This window comes from Myxocyprinus asiaticus, chromosome 44, assembly GCF_019703515.2.
Source record: "Myxocyprinus asiaticus isolate MX2 ecotype Aquarium Trade chromosome 44, UBuf_Myxa_2, whole genome shotgun sequence".
Lineage (NCBI taxonomy): Eukaryota > Metazoa > Chordata > Actinopteri > Cypriniformes > Catostomidae > Myxocyprinus > Myxocyprinus asiaticus.
The window spans coordinates 5,176,692-5,199,390 of NC_059387.1; the positions used below are offsets into that span (position 1 = coordinate 5,176,692).

Sequence of the window (22,699 nt, forward strand, 5' to 3'; positions counted from 1 at the left end):
GCACTCGTGAGTGGTATTTTACTTGAGCTTTGATGATCAAAGTCCAGCATACAAAGAGTACAAATAAATATCCTGTCCCACTAACACGCGTGCTCATTTATTTATGTCCATTAATGTTGTGTCATATGTTTATTTTACTTTATATTGTATAGTGAATATTGTTATTATTTTTATTACAGTTATTTGCCGGTTCTTTACCGTTGTTTTAAGAGAAAGAGAGTCTTCCATTTCTTTATATCACACATGCCGTTTGAGATTTAAATAAACCATGTGTGGTAGGGAATAAAAATATGATATTGAAAGCTTGTTACAAAAATGAATGGCATATTTATCACCTGCTAAACAAACACAATATGTTATAAAAGAGCCTTTTTCTTTTATGTGTGAAGGTATTTTTCTGTTCCCTCATTTTTGTGTGTATAGGGAAAATAATAATAATAATGAGTAAAAAATTACCAAATAATTACCGCAGTAAAGACTGCGGTTTGAAACTGACTTCTTGACTTCTTTTTGCTATAAATCCGCCATGCGCTGTAGTAGACATGTAATCATTCGGTCGTTTTAATATTGCGACAATTTATTTTATAATGCAAATAGCTCCAAATGTTGAACTTCCATTGACAGCCTACATTATATTATTACACAAGGCAATGGGGATAGAGGAGTTAGATGCAATCAAATGTGACCAAATGTGACTGTGACAGTTTTCTCAAATCAGGCTTTGTCCAAATCATGTGAAGCATGAACCCAGACTTGTTTATTGGAAATAGCAGTTGAAAGTGAAGGGCACTTACAGTTGTGCTCAAAAGTTTGCATACCCTGGCAGAAATTGTGAAATTCTGGCATTGATTTTGAAAATATGACTGATCATGCAAAAAAACTGTCTTTTATTTAAGGATAGTGATCATATGAAGCCATTTATTATCACATAGTTGTTTGGCTCCTTTTTAAATCATAATGATAACAGAAATCATCCAAATCGCCCTGATCAAAAGTTTACACACCCTTGAATGTCTGGCCTTGTTACAGACACACAAGGTGACACACACAGGTTTAATTGGCAATTAAAGTTTAATTTAAAGTTTAATGCTCCTTGAAACAACCACACCATCTTTTTCCAGAGCAGCCTGTATTTCTCCTGAGGTTACCTGTGGGTTTTTCTTTGTATCCCGAACAATTCTTCTGGCAGTTGTGGCTGAAATCTTTCTTGGTCTACCTGACCTTGGCTTGGTATCAAGAGATCCCAGAATTTTCCACTTCTTAATAAGTGATTGAACAGTACTGACTGGCATTTTCAAGGCTTTTGATATCTTTTGATATACATTTCCATCTTTATAAAGTTCCATTACCTTGTTACGCAGGTCTTTTGACAGTTCTTTTCTGCTCCCCATGACTCAGTATCTGTGCATCCACGTGAGAGCTAACATTGACTAATTATACACAGACACTAATTGCAATTTTAAAAGCCACAGGTGTGGGAAATTAACCTTTAATTGCCATTTAAACCCGTGTGTGTCACCTTGTGTGTCTGTAACAAGGCCAAACATTCAAGGGTATGTAAACTTTTTATTAGGGCCACTTGGGTGATTTCTGTTAACATTATGATTTAAAAAGGAGCCAAACAACTATGTGATAGTAAATGGCTTCATATGATCACTATCCTTAAATAAAAGATAATTTTTTTTGCATGATCAGTCATATTTTCAAAATCAATGCCAAAATTTCACAATTTCTGCCAGGGTATGCAAACTTTTGAGCACAACTGTATGTTTCAACTTCCGACAGACAAAATCTTTTGGAGCTATATACATTGTTTATTTTATAATCACAATGTTAAAAAGACCAATTGCAGAGCAGAGGATGATATCAACTGAATTCACAAATCGTGAAGAATATGTCATGCAATATTATTTACATGTACAGTAGGTTATACGACAGCACACGGCGAATATAGCCAAATAAAGTCTGAATTTCACACTGTAAACTGTGATCTAAAACCCCAGAGCTTTATGTGTAACAGCCAAGTTAACTGGTTTTATTCCAGCAAAAAATTGTGGTTTATTTAAAAATAATTTGGTAACATAATATTGGCATTATTGGCAGTAATGCTGAACACTTAGACATGTGGACGTGCAGTTAAATTTATATGGTACCTTATTCCATTGTTAATGTAAGCTAAGGCATGCATCAGATAAGCTTTCCTTGTAGGAATTAGGCTATCCTAATGGAGGAGGGGACTTCACACATACAGAAGACACCTACACCCCCAGACCCCCATAATATCACACCTACATTTGTAATGTAAATGTGGCTAAAAATAAACTTGAGCGTGTACCTTTAATTTCTTAAAGTTGTTATGGCTTTCAATGTGAATTATTATATTAATTTTTTTTAAGCTATGAAGGTATACGTGTAATGTATTCTGATCACTTTCTTTATCACCTTTAGGCCTTACATATTGCCTATATGCATTGTAAAGTTCAGCTTGAATGTACAATGTATTTCATTTGAGGAGTATTTGTTTAGCACGGGGGAAACTCTTCTGAGATGTTTATGTTGTGCACGGGAAATGCTGCATAAGGGATGTTGCCATTTCTTGTAATAGAATCAACTGACAGGATAGGTTCCACCCACCTCGTCTCCTTCCTCTGAATGCTGCGAGAGCTGGTCGTGGTCAATGATCTCCGCTTCGTCCTCTGTAGGCCCGTTTCCGACCCGGACACCACCGAACTTCTGCGTGCCCTGTTGGGTGAGTCCGGTGGGTGAGCTGGTGCCTGTCTGCTCTAAAGTTTCTAGATTCTCTGCAGGTCTTGCTTCCCTCATCTGGGACTAAATACAAACAAGGTCTGTGTGGCTATCAGCATGCCATGGGCTGCTTGAGTGTATGCTGTGTTTGTGTGTTTGCGTCTGTTGAACGGCTTCTCGGGGAACCTACCAGACACACACATGATTGAGCTATATCCGCCAATCCAAAGTTGCTTGGATCTGTATACCAGTGCACTAAACAATAGGTCACAAGTAGCCCTGCACCTGGTTTGAATTCATTTTAACTGCATTCTGGACAAGTTTTGAATGCATGCCAATTTGATAATGCTTTCTATCTCATTTTCCATCACTGAATTGCATTACGTAGATATTGGCATTCTATCAGCCATCGGCCATCCTGCTCTCTATGATAGACATCAGATTTGGCCATTGAAAGACACATCTCGGTTAACCACTGAATCACTCTCTGCAATGCATCTGTGAATGGAACACAAGTAATCTACAGTATTCCCAACAATCTTTCACCTCTTCCGAAAACTTCCAGCATGATAGGTTCCCCTTTGGGCCAAACAAATGCTAGCTCCTCCTTCTCAATCATGAGTCAACCTTCCTAATTAAATGAAACATCTGGGTATGCACAATCCAGCTTTATGAAATACACATCTCTGAATACATTCAGGCAACAAGGAGAAATATGATCTACTTGGCTTTGTCCCAAACATCTGAGGAAACATGTCTGTAACACAATGTTACTCCCAATAGCAGAGGACTGTTTGTTTTTCATATGGCCTAATATTTGTGTTATATTTCAGTTTAGTATTTGTCATGGGCAATGAAACAAAACAAACAATCTTTTCAACATTCCATTTGAATTAAACTTCAATATAATATTGCCTGGTTTCATTTTGACTCACACAAACAGGAAATGACTTAAAAGAAAAAGAGAGAGGTTTGGCAGGTTTTGGTTGGGGTTCATAGACTTACCAGGTGTTTTTTCCACAGGTACTGGCGGCGCAGGACCAAAGTCTTCACCACCAGCATACACGGTACACATGCCAGAGCTATCAACACTAACAAAATCTGAATCCCCATCTACACACAGAGAGATACAGGTATAATGTAACTAATGTGCATTATATATCCAGTGCTGTACACAAGTGGAAACGAATAGTTCCGACTCCTGAATTGGATGAACTGAGTTTGAAACCACTGTACAATGACCATATACGGCACACCTGTGACCGAACATTCTACATTAACTCACAAAGTTTCATGTCCAGTGTTAATCTCATCGATGAAGTTACTGAGGAAACTATTCCTTAAAAAGGATTTTTTTACATTGTCAGTGATAACGGAGGTGAGACGAAAAAGACGCACCATGGCAGTAATGAACCGATTTCAATTAAAACATACTGTTGACAAAAATGTGACGTAAAAAAATTATACAGCTAAATTTTAACAGTGCACAAACAGAAGCAGAAGCATCTAGAGAAACATCTGTTTTTAGAAGAAGAAAAAGAATTGATTCGTCAAATCCAGTAATCCAGTATGTTGGGCATTCCTCCGTTTGAGCTGCATGAACAGAAAGAGCTGATCACCGGCAAAATGAAGCACTTTACATATCAGTTAATCACCTCATTCAAAAGCATCCTATTTACACATGAGATCAGTCACTTTATCCACATAATATACAGTATGTAATATTGCAACTTACATCTGCACATACAGTGAAGCGAATGAACAGGTGAACTTGAACTAAGTTATGTGCTAGTCATAATGTATAACTTACTGTACATTGTGAATATGCTGTTTCCGTAAAAACACACTATTCGCAATGCAATACCCTGAACTGGCTAAAATGCAGAAATTATTAACAGTCTCTTAAGCATGAAGAATTCAGAATACAACCCTTCTAAAAAGTAGCTAATACTTCAGTAGTTTATTCATTATACTGTATGCTATTAATTGAGGAGCTCAACAAGGGCAGTTGTATTTTGTTGCATCTTTTATGTGTTTCATATATGTATAAATTAGGGCTGGGAAATTTAATGCGTTAATTTCTGTGATTATTATTTTTTGTTTTATTAATTCAGTATCCGTTTTTGTTTTTTTACTTCCTGTAACTTCAAACGATAGGAGAAAGGTTTCCCGAGCTGTTCCTTACAGGCTCCGATTAGGGTGGGGGCGGGGTTAGGGCATCTGCTGCCTGCCAGGGGCAAACTCAGGCACCTTTGTACGATGGGCGAAACTTCACCAATGTTTTTCCCCACTTTCTGTGGCTAAAATCAGACATATACTGTATGATATATACATTTTCAGGAGGTGCATGCTCGACTTGACTGCACTAATTGTGTGGAGCAGTGCATGCTTATTCATTACAAGCAACACATGTCCCGGGCATAATAAACATGTGAGCGGATTTTCTGTATGGAGAATGGAGACTTCACCCGCAAGTGGTGAAGATATGGGCGTGAAGATCTAGTGTGAGAGATCTGGGCAAGCTGCCGCATTCTTCACATCACCCGAAAATGCTCACTCACTCACCGGACCAGTGTCAAAAGCGAAACTGCCCGAGAGAGACCCAGCATGTGTGCGATAGAGACTGAAGGACCTGGACGTTCAGAAGCTCCAGACAAGTATACTTGTAGAGACTGAATGGCATGAGATTTTAAACTTCACAAAATTAAACTTCAGCATTCAATATGTTTTATATCTGTAAGTATAGTGTCTAATAATAATAAGTATCTCTTGCCAATAAAGTTTGATGGCCATTTGATCCTATTCTAATAAAAAAGTTCACTGTAAAATGCCAGAAGATTTTGCCCAAATTGTAATTACATGTCCACTAATTTTATGGCATGTATGCATATAATTGTATCAAAAATTAATACCTGTAAAAAATTGTCTAATTAACTCTATCCACAAAAAAAAACAAAAAAAAAAAACCTGAACATTTAAAAATGTACATATTTAAATAATTAAAAGAAATGATGACTAACTAGTTTCTTGCAAGCTCTTTGAGACAAAGTATAAAGTAAACATTTTTCATGTTTGTTGTAATGTATCATGTACCATAATTTAATCACAATTAATCACAGAAAACTGTGTGATTAATTAGTTTAATCAGTTAATTATATATAGTATTAATTACAAGTAATTTTAAGTAATTTTAATTGATTCACAGCCCTAGTTTAAATTAATAAATGTTTACACATTTTTTAAATGTCAATTAAATCAATTAAATCATTTAAATGTGTTATTTTCGTAGACAAATTATATACCATTTTAGTAAAATTGACTATAATTAATGAATATATGATGACTAAATATTTATACATTTAAAGGACATTTTTATCAAAAAGACTAAAAATATAATAAAAAAAAAAAAAAGTGTAAAAATGAACACTGACAGTGCCTAAGAGCACACCTTGCACGTAATATAATCACTGTAACACAGCTTAGAATGTAATTTAGAGTAATTCAGAGTTGTTTTAACAGGTCCTAAATGTTCCTTCAAAACAGTGTTGGCAGCATGTCAATTAAAAGCATTCCCAATAAAAAGAAAAATATAAGTTACAGTTGGAACTATCCGTTTTATAAATGTTAAGTGTACAATGTTATGTGCTCAAATGTGTAATATTTCGTGTGTGTATTACCTGTCCTCTGTACAGGGGTTTGTTGGTGGGGTCGTTGTAGTTGAACAAACACATATTGATGAAGGCTATCAGCAGACTGGGAGCATCTTTAGAGGTCGCTGCATCATACGCCATCCACTTATAAAAGATGAGCAGGATCAGATAACCAAACAGACTGCTCATGAACACAATCTCTGGGATGAAACCAAGGAAGATGTTCAGAGGTTTCTTAAAGTACCTGTGAGACAAATAAAAAAAAAAAAAAATGCATTAAGAGGAGTAGATGAAATGACTCGGAGCACAGTTACACATTTACAGCCATTACAGTTTGTCAGATGATAGTCTGATTCTTACACTAGCTGCTTCACACACACACACTTACAGATGATTGAAGAGGGAGAGTGTGACTCCAAACAGCATGTGAATGACACCCAGGATTACTGACATCTTCATCTTAAAGGAGTTGAGGAACGTCAGCTTGTTTGTTGCAATATTCCAGATCTAACAGAGGAGAATAGCACTGAACCAATAACGCTGTTGTTCAGACACAAAACATGTTTACATTTGAATTTTAAAGATGGCTATGAAATCTATTCCAGACAAACATTTAAAAAACATCTTATAAAGAATTGATCCACATGTACACTACTGGTCAAAAGTTTTGAAACACTTGACTGAAATGTTTCTCATGATCTTAAAAATCTTTTGATCTGAAGGCGTATGCTTAAATGTTTGAAATTAGTTTTGTAGACAAAAATATAATTGTGCCACCATATTAATTTATTTCATTATAAAACTAAAATTTTATTAAAAAAAAAAAAAAAAAAAATTTTAAATTGATGACTTGGACCAAATAATAAAGAAAAGCAGCCAATAAGTGCCCAATATAGATGGGAACTCCTTCAATAATGTTTAAAAAGCATCCCAGGGTGATACCTCAAGAAGTTGGTTGAGAAAATGCCAAGAGTACATTTCTGCAAAATCTAGGCAAAGTGTGGATTTTTTTAGTCACAACATAATTCCCATATTTCCATTTCTATTATTCCATAGTTGTGATGAATTTCTATTATTCTAAAATGTAAAAAAATAAAAAATAAAGAATGAGTAAGTGACCCTAAACTTTTGAACGGTAGTGTATGCTAAAACATGAACGTTGTGTGTACAGCTGCTGGATGTTGAACATCTAATGGGGACATCTTAGTAACATATTGCAAATGAGCAAGCGCATGAAAAATGAACATATTACATGGATATCTTGTCAATCTAAATGTGCTGTCTGAGATCTTTTGAAAAAGTTTCTGTCTGTGCATAGTGTGTGATCCATACAGGGTCAATGCCTAGAGGATATGGGCCACCAAACACTCCAGGAATAGCTGGATCCAACTGAAGAACAGGGTTTCTGTCCAGAGTCCCAAACCTACAAACACACAGATGCTGCTTTTGGATCATATGATTATTGATGTCATGCGGTTTTCTATCTCTCTAACAATGGAAGTAATATTGTACGCTGATGTTGCTTGATTCTGCTTTACTGCTGCACTGATTGACATTTTAGTAGTTTGAACTTACGACCAGTTTCCACCCTTCTGGACAAACATGGGCCGCACGCTCCAGCCAGACCCAAACATGTTGAGTGATTTAGAGAAGCAGTCATTATAGATCAGACCGGTGTAGATGGAGAAGATCCCCATCAGAAGAACGATATAACGCCCTGCAAATATCATGCTGAACATCTACACATACACACACACACAGAGGGGAGAAGAGAGAAAGAGATACTGCATTATCCTCTAAAGGTTTAATAACTTTTTAAACAACTAGATAGTTGATGTTGACTTGACAATATCTTGACAATATCTGAAAGTTTGAACTAGTTTTAGAAGTTTGAAGGTTATATAGGCATTACAGTAAAACAAACCACCAGCTAGTTAGCTAGATAGATAGACAGACAGACAGACAGGTAGATAGATAGACAGATAGATAGATACAGTAGAAAGATAGACAGACAGACAGGCAGACAGACAGATATAATTAACGAGTGTTCTGTTGGCCTGTTTGAACATTCCATCAATGTAACACCCTCCCTGCGTCCAAAACTGTATTTGATGAAGGACGCACTTCTCTGCCGGTAAAACAGTACATTCTTTTAGGTATTCATGCGAGTAGTATAAATAGAATTCGGACATACTTCATACGGGGACATGGGTATTGACCCATGACCTGAATATATGATGCAATAACAACAACCGTGGAAATAATATGCTCTGGTTTTGTTAAACAAGCACCATTTAAGCACAAGAAACAACTTCCTTGGTATAAACAGTATATCACTTACAGTTGAGAAAAGCCATCTGACTCGTGGTTCACCACGGTTCTTTTAAATCCAGTGTTTTGAATGTGACACCACCTCAGCTCCCGAGGGATTATGGGATTGTAAAATGTCCAGTCGATCTGCACTTTAGAATCTCAATGGAAATACTAGGTCATCTGGGTATTACTTAATGCTTCATGAGTACTGAATATTTGGAGATACTACTCCATTGGCATACTGTTTTTGTCATAGTATGTAGTAGGGAAGTATGGTTATTCGGATGCACCGTAATTCTACAGGAGACGCGAGCAGAGCAATGTGAAAAAAGCAAATCGCTCCCATTATAATCAATAATGATGTCTACTCTGGATGCAACAGTAAACTGTAAGTCTGATCATCTAAGACTGATCTAAGATCTAAGACAGACCTTCAGACTGGTCTTGAATATTGTGCTCTATCTTTTCTAACTGATCCGACTTATTCGATCAAAAATCGAAAAATCCCATTCATTTACATTGACGGAATGTTCAGATGAGCCAAGACTATTCAAACTCCAACTGTCAAAAATTCAAAAGTAAACAGACCCACAGAAGGCCTCTAATATGCCTTAAGCTGCTCTATCTAATTTACCACTCATACATTCTATCTATCACTCCATCACTTTCTTTTCTATCTTTACATCCTTCCACTCTTTTTATTCTTTCTTTCACTCCACCACTTTAACACCCTAGCAACTGCAAACAACCTAGCAACCATTAAGTGCACCCTAGCAACCAAAACCCATTGACTGCCATTCAAAATGGCTTAGATGGATATCTCCTGATCAGAATGTCATAGAGTCTTCAGGTTTGACTCATTACACTCAGTCCAGCAAGCAGCCTTTTTAGTATCACCCTGGAAACTGCCTAGCAACCAGATGGACTTACCCTAGCAACCGTATAGCAAAACACATATCTCTGCCCCACAACATTGTAGAAACTTCAACTTATTTGACTCAGACCAGCGAGAAGCCTTTAAATGTCATGTTGGGAAATACTTAGCCACACCCTAGCAACGAAAACCCATTGACTTCCATTCAAATTGGATTAGATGGATAGCTCCAGATCAGAATATCATAGAGGCTTCATTGTTGGCTCATAAGACTCTGGCCAGCAAGCAGCCTTGTTAGTATCACCCTGGTAACTGCCTAGCAACCAAATGAGCTCACCCTAGCAAACAAGTAGCAAAACACATATCACTGCACCAGAACACTGTAGACACTTCCAGGTTGGCTCATTTGACTCAGGCTAGCAAGGAGCCTTTCGAGTATCACTCTGGTAACTGCCAAGCCACCAGATGGGATCACCCTAGCAACCAAGTAGCAAAACACATATCTTACACATATCTATCTTAAACTTTCAGACCAGGCTTTTTTAAGCCAACCTAAAGTTTTTCCACAAACTTTTTTATCTAGTTGTACATACTGTACCTGCTTTTTCTGGTCCACGTTTAGGAGTACACTAGCATTTAGAAGAACTCAAAGCTAACACAAAGACTGAAAGCCACAAACTCTCATTTTGAATTCATGGGGTTTTTAACAGAGTCTGCATGCATAATAACTATGACAGAATTAGTCAAAAGCTGTTTTTTAATTATTGATAAGCTGAGACCTCATTGTCACTTTTCTGAGCAAGCAGGCGACTCTCTCTGATGACGAGGTAAAGCGCCGCACAGGTCATCAACACGCCGTGACCCATGTCACCAAACATGACCGCAAACAGGAAGGGGAATGTAATGATGGTGTACGGTGCTACAAGAAACAAGACACAAAACAACAAATTATACAGTTGTTAAAAGACACATCTATCATGTTTTATGTGAGAAACAAATTGACTGCTGAACCAATTAGTAAAGTACATTTGTTTATGTGGTACCTGGGTTGATCTCTCGGTAGGTTCCAATCCCATAAGCATCCACAATGTTCTGGAAACCTGACGTGAACTTGTTGGTCTTGTTGTAAGTAGGTGGAGTCTGTTTGGTTTGCATTCGGTTCAAGATGGAGGGAACTGTTGACCCACTCCGTTCCTACATGAATAAAACTGAATTACATTTAAATGACAGAACTTAAGAGGACTGCAACATTTTATATTATATACATGATTAAGTTTTGGCATTAAACTCTTCATGGCGCAAGCTGAAAGGTTCTTTGAACTTGTTATCTGTTAGCCAATCAGCTCGCTGTAATGTGTTAAGCCAAACGGCTTGCATGGTGTAAGCTGATTGGTCCTTTGACTTGTAATCTGTTAGCCAATCAACTGGAGTTCTCTGTCATTGTCTAACATTTCAATTTCTCAGCTTTGCAGATAAGCCAGTTTAACTGCAGCATGCTGCAAGTTTTATCCCCCCTCTGAAACCCTCCACATCCCCAGCTCCATGTGTCTATATCTGCTATATGGGATTGTACAGTATGCATGTCTAATTGTGCAGCAGTAGCATCATCTCCACATGCTTTACCTAGCCTGTCTGTGCATGTTCTAGCAGTAGCATGTCTTCGTATTTGCACTGCAGCAGCAGCGTGGGAGATCTAGTCCATCAAGATCAAATCCAATCAATATGTCATACCCACATTAACATGCCAAATCTTTCTGAGAGTTGTTATGACTGAACTTTATCTTTGTGACACACCCCTGATGTATGCTGAACTATGGACCTTTTTTAGTCATTACACATATAAGAAATATGATTTGCAAATAATGAATAATTCACAAGTTCACTGGTTTGTATAGTCCTGGAGTGCATTTAGGTAAACAGATTTGGCGTGATATCCATTATAGAGGGGCTCGAGCACGGGACTGTGCTTCAGCTCTAAGATCCCCCATGGACTATGTGATTAAAGCAAGAAATACAAAGACAATTAGGAATAATAATTGGTATAGGCGCTATAAAATACTGTATAAAGGTGGAGATGGGGAGGTGGAGGGATGCCGGAAGAATCGTCACCGGTGTGAGGGAAGCAGCCGCTAATATATCCTTGAGATATAACAAGCTCCTCCTGAATTTACGTTTGGAACCTCATTTTTAGATGAGTGCCTACTAGTTTCAAAAGGTCAGCTTTCAGAGCAAACTTCTTGATTTGTGTCAATGACTATCAAATCATGTCACGTCACTGGCTGAAAGAATCTGCCGTGAATATTGATGAATATTAGAGGTAGCCCGATCTATCGGTTTGACTGATTAATCGGTGCCGATAGTTGTTTTTGGAACTATTGTTATTAGCAAAGTATATGACGTAGTTGCCGATAGTTTTTTAAGCTTTTCATCATTTCAAAAAAAGAGTCCCTGGTGTGTTTCAGGCTTGTTTATACTTAAAAGTCCTACATTATGCACCTAATCTTCATTTTTTTCTAGTTATTTTGGGGATTTTGGTTGAATAATAAACTGCATCTGGGATTTTATTCATTTAGGACTCTTTGTGCCCGTCATAGTAAGGAAAGAATAATAATAATTTTTTACATTCTATAAATCTATTTTAAAAACTATAGGCCGATTAATCGGTTATCATCTTTCCCACCACCTTAGTTATCGGTATTGGCAAAATCCTCTAACGGTCGACTTCTAATGAATATTTCTCACCGTTCCCCTGCGCAGAGCGAACTGAATGGAATCGAGGTCCGAAACGGGGCACCAGACTTCAGCGATCAAACATTTCTGTGTAACATCGATGTTGCAGAGGTTCAGTGTGTGATAAATGGCCTTCATCTTCCTCACTTTAATGAACCACACTCGTATGGTTTTAGCAGCTGCCTGTAATACTCTCTGTCGGTGATCCTCTGTTTGATTCAACACCTACACAAAACACAGCAAACATATTTGGTCAACATCTGAAATAAATTAGGGTGTTCAAAATGCATTATCCCAGGCCTTCCTGGAGTCTAGAATCAGACAAGATAGTCTGTCTAGCCAGACAGCATTATGTCTTTCAAAAAAAAAAAAAAAAAAAAATGGACAAATAGAGTTAGAAGATATAAAATGTATTAAGCAGCCACTCAACCAAATGTCATAGTCCTATAAAAAGAAAAACAACAGACCAGGACGTTTAGCAACATATTCTAAAAATAAGTGTCAGAAGTATATATTTTATTAAACAAATACAATTCTGCATTAATAGCTGAAAATTGACACTGCTGACAGTAAGCAAGATGTGCACTGGTTGTCAGACAATAGAATACACCCTGCTTCTGCATTCCTATGCATGTTTTTTTAATGAGGCAAAATTTTTACAATGTTACTATCCAACCAATCATATCAATATCAAAATTTACACTATTAATTACTAAGTGTATTAATTAAATGTACTAAATTTATTTAATGCATTTAATGAATAGTAACATTAATACAGTTAATAATGGCTATAAAATAAAAACGGTAAAGATCAGACGCCATAACTTCTCTAAAGATCACATTTTTATGACAAACTCTCCTTGGGTTGACGTTTTGTACTTGTCACATACTATTGAGTATGGATAATATGTGTATAGAGATTCAGGGCTTGTTTCTCCCCTCACCTCTGTTCATGTTAATGGAATTTTAATACTTTTTTAAACTGACACATACGTTTCAGTTTTACAGGTCACATACAGAGGTTGCTCTACAAAAATCTCCCAGACATTTAGAGGCAATTTTGTAATCCAGTCAGACGCTTTGTTCAGGTCCAAAAAAGAGGACGTGTACGGGAAAAAGAGGATGTTGGTCACCCTACAGTATAATAGATTGTCGCATAACAATACATGCCATAATAAATTATTTCTTTTACCAATAATTTTATTTATTTTACGTGAAAATAAAAGTTAATTAAATGCTAAGAAATTGAGAAATCAAATAGTAATGTATGATAGGAATTATTTCTCTCGCTGCTCCAAATAACACACAGATAATGAGATGTGAAATAAACATATTCAGAACAGAAAAAAAAAAAAAATCCCTCAAAAGGAAATAATACATTTTTGAATTATTTTATATAAAAAAGTATAGGTAAATATGCTGTTATGTTGTCTATTAACAACAAAGTGTCTAAAACATTGTTTCATAGAATAGAATGGTGTTCTTTTATCAACTGATAAATTGGTCGCTTTACATCACCATCAGACAATCTCTTCTTGAGATGAGCTGTAATAAGCTGCCAGTAGATGGCGGTAATACACTATTTTAGTTTGTGATCTGCCATTACGAAAAAATAAGATAAAAGACCTGCCTGATTCTGAGCAGCAGTCAGAATACACTTCAAGTTCGTCAGACATTTTGCTGGTAGAAGTTTGGCTTCTACGCAATAAAGAAGGCTATTAGTTATAATCTGACCAAAACATAATGTAGTGTTTGGTCGCACTGCACCGCTACTTGCTGGAAAAAGTAGTTCGCTACTGGAAAAGCTACACTAAGCAGCTGAGCTGCTGTCAAGCTACTGAAAAATGCAGTTAACTTGTAGTTAGCTACTCCCCAACACTGGCTGAACATGAGTCAGACTGATGTCTCTGGAATGTCTTCGTATAATATGTCACATCTCGCGCCATAAGTGTTTTGTCTTTAAGATGGCATGTTTTATTAAAAAGAGTTTTAAATACACGACAATTGAGCATACAGTTCTATTACATTTCACTCTGTAGCTGTTTATGAACCCAATAATTAATTCTGTGTGATAGCCCCCTCCCTCTTTTGCACCTCTGCTTATTCAGTTGTTGACTGCTTACCCAATAGCAGCTTTACACACACACCAACTGAACTGACAGCATAATTGCAGTCCAATTGGGCCAGTGATGGTTCCATCAACTAGCCCAAAGCTGTCTCTTTATTGTCAAGTCCTGCAGACTATTAATAAGACTTTATTGAGACAGTACTAGGGCATACTGTACCATTTGGAGGTCATCAATGCGGGTGTTGACGCCCGCTGCCATTTCCTTCCTCTCCTGAGGGGTTTCAGGGCATGGGTACAGAGACGCACGAAACCTGGACAGAAGTTTCAAGTTATAGATAACCACTGGATGAACAACAAGATCAACTTCAGGTTTATAAACTAAGTGCATACCCTTCACAGATCTTCTTCACTCTGTTCTTCAACTGGTCTCCTTGGAAGAAGATGATAAACACAGATTTGTGTACCTGATCTCCCTGTGACAAATAAAGAACCAGACCTTCATTAACATCAGTATTTTATCAGGTTGCTAAAATCTTTGGTATTTAAATAGTCAATAAATGTAATATAAATGTTTTTTTTTTTTTTCATATAAATTAGAAAAAAACTGTATGAAAGTTAAAGTGCCATGGTGTTACTCCATCTTGAACTATTTTTAACAGCATTTTGTTAATTCTTTTAGAATTATTAACTACCCAAATGCAGTAAACTCTACTTAATTGATTTAGTCACATAACAATTTAGAGAATGTGAAATAAAAAGGGACTGACTGTTGTGGGGTCTTCAAGAGGGTCTTCAATCTCCGCCTGTCGCAAAAACACATTTCCACGGCACACTCTCCACAGCATCCTCTCAAATGTGGGGATTCTCTCGCGGTTTATAACCCCAGCAACAAACCTAGAAGGTAAATAAAAAGCTATCATTACCTGAGTACACATGTGCTCAGGTTGCACCGCTGACCGAAGTCAAAGCTATACAAATATTTACCACGATCCTGAATTTCCTCTGCCTAGTAACAAAGAGAATGAATACAATGGCTGCTGCATTGGCTTAATGGCTAGATACCAGAGCGTGTGCACGAAGCAGAGCAGTGTGGCACTCTGCTCAATAATCCGTTCCATACATATGCGCTCCGCTCAACCACTCGTGGCCCAAGCCTACCCTCCGCTCAAGTCCAACTCACGCTCACCGGTAAAATAAAGTTCGCTCACATAATGCTCCAACATGAAATTTATACTTGTTTCTGTTTGTAATATATTGCTTGAATAAATGCCTCAATTACATTAATAGAGAATATTAATAACGTGATAGTTGTAGGTGACAATCTGTTGCAGTCTGTGCCTTTTATTAATTTAATTAATTTATTAATGTACAGATGTCTAGCCCATTGGTAAACAAAGAATATTTGACATAAGTTTTTTTTATTATTATTTCCGTCAACAGACCATTCAAAACAGGATAAAGACACATGATGAAATGCATGTAGAGCATTTAGAATAAAACACAACTGGATTGTTTACTGACATTTTATAGGCCGACGCTAAAATGAAATACACTTTCTAAAATTAAATTAGACCAAACTGGGAAATGCAAGCTTTTGAAATGCCTAAATTTTCATAGCACTTTCGAATTTACTTTTAGAAATATTAGCTTGGACAAAGTATTTGGCTTCATGCTCATGCGGTGTGCCCGAGACAGTAATCCAGCAGCAGAGAACACACGCTCAGCACTGGAAGAGCCACTGGGGATGCTGAAGATTTTGCGGGCGACCTTGGCGAGTCGAGGGAGGGATCCAGCATTGGTTTTCCAAAATCCTTGGACTTCGTCCTGCGGGCCCTTTCACATTGAGCCCAGATACTCCTCCATCTCACCTCTGGCATTGTCAACTACACTCGAGCTGCTCTCGTATGAGCCGAATATGTGGACCTTCTTCGAACTCGTAGCGCTGCTGGGCTCAGCCGCGGTGCTCTGGTCCAAGGGCACCGCATTCCAACAACAGTTCACGAATCTCTGCGAGTTGATTGCGCACTGTATCATCCCTATTGATCTGTTCAGTTTTAAAATGTGAATCTAACACAGCCGCCAACACAAGATGCTTGTCAGAATAGAATCTGTTAAAACGAGTAGAAACGTTAGCTGACAGTGTCTCCACAAATGCATGAATGGAGAGGGAGCGGGTCTCACGCACTTTGGACAAAAAAACGTTTAATTTCCATAACAGCTGGAGGAATAATGCCCAGGTTTCCAAGCTTTTTTTGCATTTCATTAAGTTCATTTGTATTCTGCAGAAGACAGAAATTCATACACATTTGGGATGGCATAAAGGTGCATAAATTATGAGAGAATTTTATCTTTTGGGTGAACTATACTTTAAAATCCTCTGTAAAACGCTAGAAATCTTTGCTGAATGCTTGTTTCAAAGGACGTATTATTGTTTTGTCATTTCACCATTTTTAGTGTTGACTGTAAATTCTCACCTAGCAATAGTGCAGCATTTATTTATAATGGAGTATGCTCATTTTAAATCCTCTAGTGTTTTGGAAGTCCATGCCTAAAGGCCATGCATGCAGTGATGCTGTCTCAAAAATTAGGCTAAGCACACACTTCAACTCTAAATATGCCGGCTTTGCCTAACCACATCTAAACTGGACTAAATTATTACTTCTACTGTCTTTATGAAAGTGATCACACTCAAACTACCACATTAATATGAAACTGGAAAAATTAACACCACTACAGCAGTCTAAGGGCCCCGCCACCCCGGTCGTATGGCGAAACAAGAGAAGGTCAAAATGCTCCCCCAAAGATCTCACCATAGTACTGGCCCAGCATCACAGTGGCCCAGCTAGTATTTGTATGTTAAAACCAGACTCACCCCAGTCGCAGTGGAGCTCCACGGCCAGCCTCACTGGGGTCCAGCAGAGATGAAGACTCCTCCAACAGGTTAGGATCCTCCATCTGCATAAAAATAACATGCTAGTGTTTGCGCATTAACCATACACCTGATACGAATGAAAAGTGGATAGCACAAAAAGATTGAAGACAGAAATACAGAAATGTAATTTACCATAAACAAAACACATTATAACAGAATGTTGAATTTAATAGGAGGTTTTAATCATGATATACATAGGTAAAACCGAAGGTTCTGTAGTAAAAACTCCCAGCGTTTTGCTGCCATGTGGCTAGAGAGGATGCTCAGACCTCATCAAAGAACTGCTGTGTCCGTCTGAGGATATGCTTGAGTTCTGTCAGCTCCAGAAAGTTCTTCTTCAGGGCCTCCTGGTTTGTGTTGATTTCCTTCAGTTCATTCTCCAGTTTCTCAAAAGTTGCCTGCCAATCAGATAAAAATGGGTTTCAAACTAATGAAACCGAGAGTTTGGAGGATACTGTAGCAAATGGTGACTCCTTACCACTGACTGAAAACAACAAAAGCAAAGATCTACAACTGATCTAATTGCTTTAGTGTGGAATTTTTTTATAAAATGTAAATTATTTCTCCTATACCAGCTAAATATGTAGAGTTGCGTGGCCCGACACAGCAACACTGGCTCAACCAATGGTGTGAGTTTGGGACAGGACTATCTCTTTTAACGAGTTTCATAATTTTTTTAATTCCATTTGGTGATGCTCGTGGCAGAGATATGACACACTTTCAAAAAGGTAGTATAGTAAACCTCATATAAGATTACCTCAAGGTCAATCATGTCACGTGGGAATGGGACTTCAGGATTCTCACCAGTGTCCATAGCTGGAATGTTGGCTTTCTTAATCTCCTTCTCTACAAACCCTGTGGAACATGACACCAGCGGCAACTTGAATAATCAAGACTTTATTCTCTGTGAAGTCTGAGCTTTTCAGTCAAGGTGTGCATATCTATGAAAATGATAAAGTTTTGGCTATATTGTGGGTACCAGTCAGTGGTACCCATTAGGTAAACAGAGTAGTAAACACACTAATTAACATTTTAGGTTTATGTGAGGGTTAGATTTAGGGTTAGGGAAAGAAAAACATCAGTATTGACCTGTTTCAGTGATGTACCTTTTTCCTCGCAGCCGCCATATTTGTGACCATCGGCAGGAGGCCGTGTATACAGGTCTGAAGTCAGCACATTGCCATTTAAATATTGACTTTCACGTACATTTAAACATATTTTATCCACGATTCATCTTCGTATTCCAACGAGTCTGATGTGTGACCAGCGAATTCACATGCCCACCAGTACATCAACGTAAACATCTCCCATTCAGTAGTTTCAAATGTTTTTGTGTTGTTTTCTGGTCTGATTTGGTCACAGTATTAAAACCGTCTGTGATGATCCTGTCAGTATGAATGTAAGAGCTGCTTTTAACTCATGAAGAATACACAGAAAGCAGCCAAGGCATATTAGTGACTAGTATGTTTATACTGTAGTCTGTTGGTGTGAATAAAGTCTGTGCTTCATAATCTTATAATGTGCTGTTTATTGGCTAACATTCGTTTATACACATTAAACTTTTACTTTATATTGACATTATAGTGCTTTTTTGTTTATTACAATGTGTTACAATTATGATGTACCTTTATACAGTCTGGGTGTATTATTGAAACATATACAGATAACTGACATGTTCAAATAAATGAGAAAAAACCAACAAGTGTTTTATCCATGCTCTCCCCCTTCATCGCTTCTTGGCGATGTTTGGCGAAATGAAGCCGTGTCACTTGAAAGATATAACTTTATTGAAACAAAATTAACATTTTGGCTCTGGTAAGTTAACAGCAGTAGGCCTGTTGCGATTATTAAATAATCGTCTGATTGCAATTATTTGAGATAACCACAATTACTGTGCACTTCAAATTCCAATCACATTTTAATGTCCAAATAAGGGAATTTTAAGCGAATATATAAATGCCATGAGATGTTTATGAATGTCACACGTTTGTGAGTCATTCAGTTGAACTCAGATCATCACTGAGCCGCACCGCGGATGTCAACAAGTATAGTTCCTATCAAGAAGAGCGCGTAAAGCACTTCTCAAGCGCTCTGATGCGCGCGCTGTCAGCACAGGCTCGTGCCAAACTCCCGCGAAAATATAAACAAACAATTATAAACTTTGATAGTGAACGCAAAGCACTCCGGTTTCACTTTAATTTAACGATCGTGTAATTACAAATGTTTGTGGTCATATTGGGTTCATACACGCAGTGTTAATGACAGAGGAGGAGACGCACACTTACTCTATTTCTATAGGGTGATAAAATGATGAAACGAAATCTCAAAGGTTTTGCTTCATGACAAATAAGGGCTCGTGGCGTTAATCAAAGAGCATTAAAATAACGTTTGAAAGTGAAGAAATTAGGATAGAAATATTTTACTATTGCATAATATAATATAACATAATATAACATAATATAGTATTATATACAGTAAATCAGGGATGCAAACTCATGAGAGGTGAAAAGGTGAGAAAGTCATAGCAGGTGCCCCATGTGTATATTTTCAGATTATTTGTTTGTTGTATTTAAAGCTTTTTATGCATTTAAAGCTTTTTTTAAGTGTTTAAGCCTGAAGTAACTCTTTCAAGTGATTTCAATAAGGAAAATGTAGAAAATGTTACTGGCAAATTTGCGTCAGAAAAGGTTACTTTAGCTGAAAGGTGAGTAGTTTGTATCCCTGAAAATATAATAAAAAATACATATACAATTTTTTATATGAGTCCCAAAAACAACAGTGTAAATGTAAAATTTAGCAAAACTAAAGTTGACCTGGGGGCCTGGGTAATTGACAAGTATTGACGCTGACTACGACCCCTGGAGTCGCGAGTTCGATTTCAAGGTGTGCTGAGTGACCCCAGCCAGGTCTCCTAAGCAACCAAATTGGCCTGGTTGCTAGGGAGGGTAGAGTCACATGGGGTAACCTCCTCATGGTCACGATTAGTGGTTCTTGCTCTCAATGGGGCACGTGGTAAGTTGTGCGTGGATCGCTGAGAATAGCATGAGCCTCCACATGCTGTGAGTCTCCGCGGTGTCATGCACAACGAGCCACGTGATAAAATGCACGGATTGACGGTCTCAGAAGCGCAGGCATTTGAGGTGAGTAACATCACAACCACGAGGACCTACTAAGTAGTGGGAATTGTGCATTCCAAATTGGTAAATAAAAACTAAATTTGACCAAAAAGAGAGACATATTTTAGAAAATTATTATTTCTAATCATTATTTAGAAATATTTTGCTATTTAAAAAATTACTTTTCATGCCATTCAAGTTTTTAAAGCCTTAAAAGGAAATTATATATTCCTGTTTAATTATTTGATTTATATATTTGGAGTTAAATATGTCAAAATGACTTCATAAGGTGTATGAAACACACATGCACCTTCAGAAATATGACAGTTTATATGACAATTAATTGTGAAAGCCCTAAAACAGAAAAGTATTTGTTTGACAATTAATCATCAGCCACATTTCATAATCGTGACAGCCCTAAACAACAGTATCACTTTTTCAAGATTTATAAATAGAAACAAAAATTTCGCCGGCTTTTGTCACATCCCACAGTGCAGCACACTGAACAGCATGTGGAGTTTTGATCCCAAACATACAGTCATACAGTGACATCACATGAAACAGGCCAATAAAAACAATTGAAAGTGATAGAAAAACAACTCACTGAGCTTCCTGTCCATCTCCTCACAGCGTCTCACTTCATTCACAAACTTCCTCTGAAACACGTTCACATCAGGGTTGAGCTGCGAGAGAGAGAGAGAGATTTGTACTCATTATCTTATCAACAATAAGCTGTGTCACACTATACACTATGCACTTACCATTTACACAATGCTCTCAGCCATGTAGTGTATGAATTTTCAAAGTGTAGTTTCGTCGTAAATGGAACTTAATGTTTTTTTTACTACACAGAAGCGTTCACCGTTTAACAGCTGACGGAAGTGATGTTTCAAGTGCACGCGATGTGCTGCTGATAGCTTTGGTTTAACACTTTGATCTCAAATAACATCCATTCACAAAGAGTGGGGTGATGGTAAAGCATCCAACTTATATTTGTAAGGTTCTGTCTTCACTCAAGTTTCTACATTCTTCATTATTTACAACTGTTTTGTCAGACAAGCAACACCAAATAACTCCTCCCCATGAGCACTGAGTGCATGAAGTGTCCAACATTCAAAAATCAATCCTGAGGTTGAATAAGTGCATTATCCAGGTACTCGTAGTACACTTGTTTTTCTTGCATTTTCAGTGTTAACACACTACTCGCACTAATAACACTACGAAAAGACAAAAAGTGTGCGGTTTGGGACGGACCTAATATTTATCTCTAAACATTAGTTATCTCTATACTCACATCTCTGAACTGGACCATTCCCAGCTCGCCCAGTTCACTGACGCAGCAGTAGGCCGCTTCAGACTGAAGGAAGAGCTGGGCCAGAGTCATCTCCTCACTGCGAAACAACTCCCCCATGATGCCGCTGGGTACAGTCACTCACACACAGATTACAAATCAATCTCAGAGGATCAGCCTGAATGGGGAAGAGAGATGTAAGAATGGCTCAGTTTTATATATGAGGTTTCTAAAACTCATAAGATAGATAGATAGACAGATGAAGTGTTCCTCCACCGTGGTCCATCAAATTAAAGTTTATGTATTAAATATAATGACATATATACAATTTATAGTATAAAAGACAAACAAAAATGTGTATTGCACAAAAGTAGACTTCCAAAGACAGAATATTCTTATTTTCTGGTAAAGTCCTACAGATTTGGCATGGTAAATAAAAGCTCTTGATGTTACTTGCTTGCCTCCGACGCACAGACAGCTGTTTGGCTAATGATAGGGTGGGATCAGCATCCCTCGCATCTCTAAAAGCTGATTGGTCTATGAGCTCAGCAGCTCCAGCAACCCTGAATGCTGATTGGCTGATGAACTCAACTGCCCAAGCATCTTTGAGAGCCGATTGGCTGTTGAGCTCAGCATCCCAAGCATCTCTGCAGCACTGTCCTTCAGCTCTGAAGGACGCCATTACCCCGCGAAAACAATCATTTTGTTAGAGTTTAACGAAATTAAACAACACACTAACTGACTCGGGCCCTAGTGAAACATCTAGCACATGCTCATAAATTCTGAGATATTATTTTGGTTTGATAAGGCTACATAGCATCATTCTGATTTTATCTATGCGAGAATTACGACATCATAATGATTATAAATACACCAGTGAGAAAATGATAGTGCTCATGTAAAAATATCTTAATACATTCAATTAATGACTGAATCAATGAACGAAACCGTGAATAATATTCGCTCGTTTCAGATAATTA

At 37.6% G+C, this 22,699-nt stretch overlaps 1 protein-coding gene across 7 annotated transcripts in view; it reads right to left on the reverse strand.

Moving 5' to 3' along the window:
• The window catches only part of atp6v0a1b (ATPase H+ transporting V0 subunit a1b), a 49,082-nt gene that overhangs the window by 18,816 nt on the left and 7,567 nt on the right, over positions 1-22,699 (reverse strand). For 5 of the 7 annotated variants that reach the window (XM_051686818.1, XM_051686817.1, XM_051686819.1 and 2 more), the window contains exons 2-18: positions 21,723-21,897; positions 21,033-21,111; positions 18,070-18,167; positions 17,582-17,710; positions 17,253-17,335; positions 15,148-15,274; positions 14,771-14,853; positions 14,598-14,691; positions 12,325-12,537; positions 10,626-10,776; positions 10,362-10,501; positions 7,971-8,134; positions 7,728-7,818; positions 6,784-6,902; positions 6,423-6,639; positions 3,751-3,858; positions 2,635-2,829 (exon numbers count right to left, since the gene is read on the reverse strand). In XM_051686818.1, coding sequence (XP_051542778.1) covers positions 2,635-2,829; positions 3,751-3,858; positions 6,423-6,639; positions 6,784-6,902; positions 7,728-7,818; positions 7,971-8,134; positions 10,362-10,501; positions 10,626-10,776; positions 12,325-12,537; positions 14,598-14,691; positions 14,771-14,853; positions 15,148-15,274; positions 17,253-17,335; positions 17,582-17,710; positions 18,070-18,167; positions 21,033-21,111; positions 21,723-21,839 — 2,208 coding nt within the window. In that variant the 5' untranslated portion in view covers positions 21,840-21,897. The remainder of the gene's footprint in view (positions 1-2,634; positions 2,830-3,750; positions 3,859-6,422; positions 6,640-6,783; positions 6,903-7,727; positions 7,819-7,970; positions 8,135-10,361; positions 10,502-10,625; positions 10,777-12,324; positions 12,538-14,597; positions 14,692-14,770; positions 14,854-15,147; positions 15,275-17,252; positions 17,336-17,581; positions 17,711-18,069; positions 18,168-21,032; positions 21,112-21,722; positions 21,898-22,699) is intronic. The other 2 variants (XM_051686820.1, XM_051686823.1) reach the window with 1 other exon arrangement.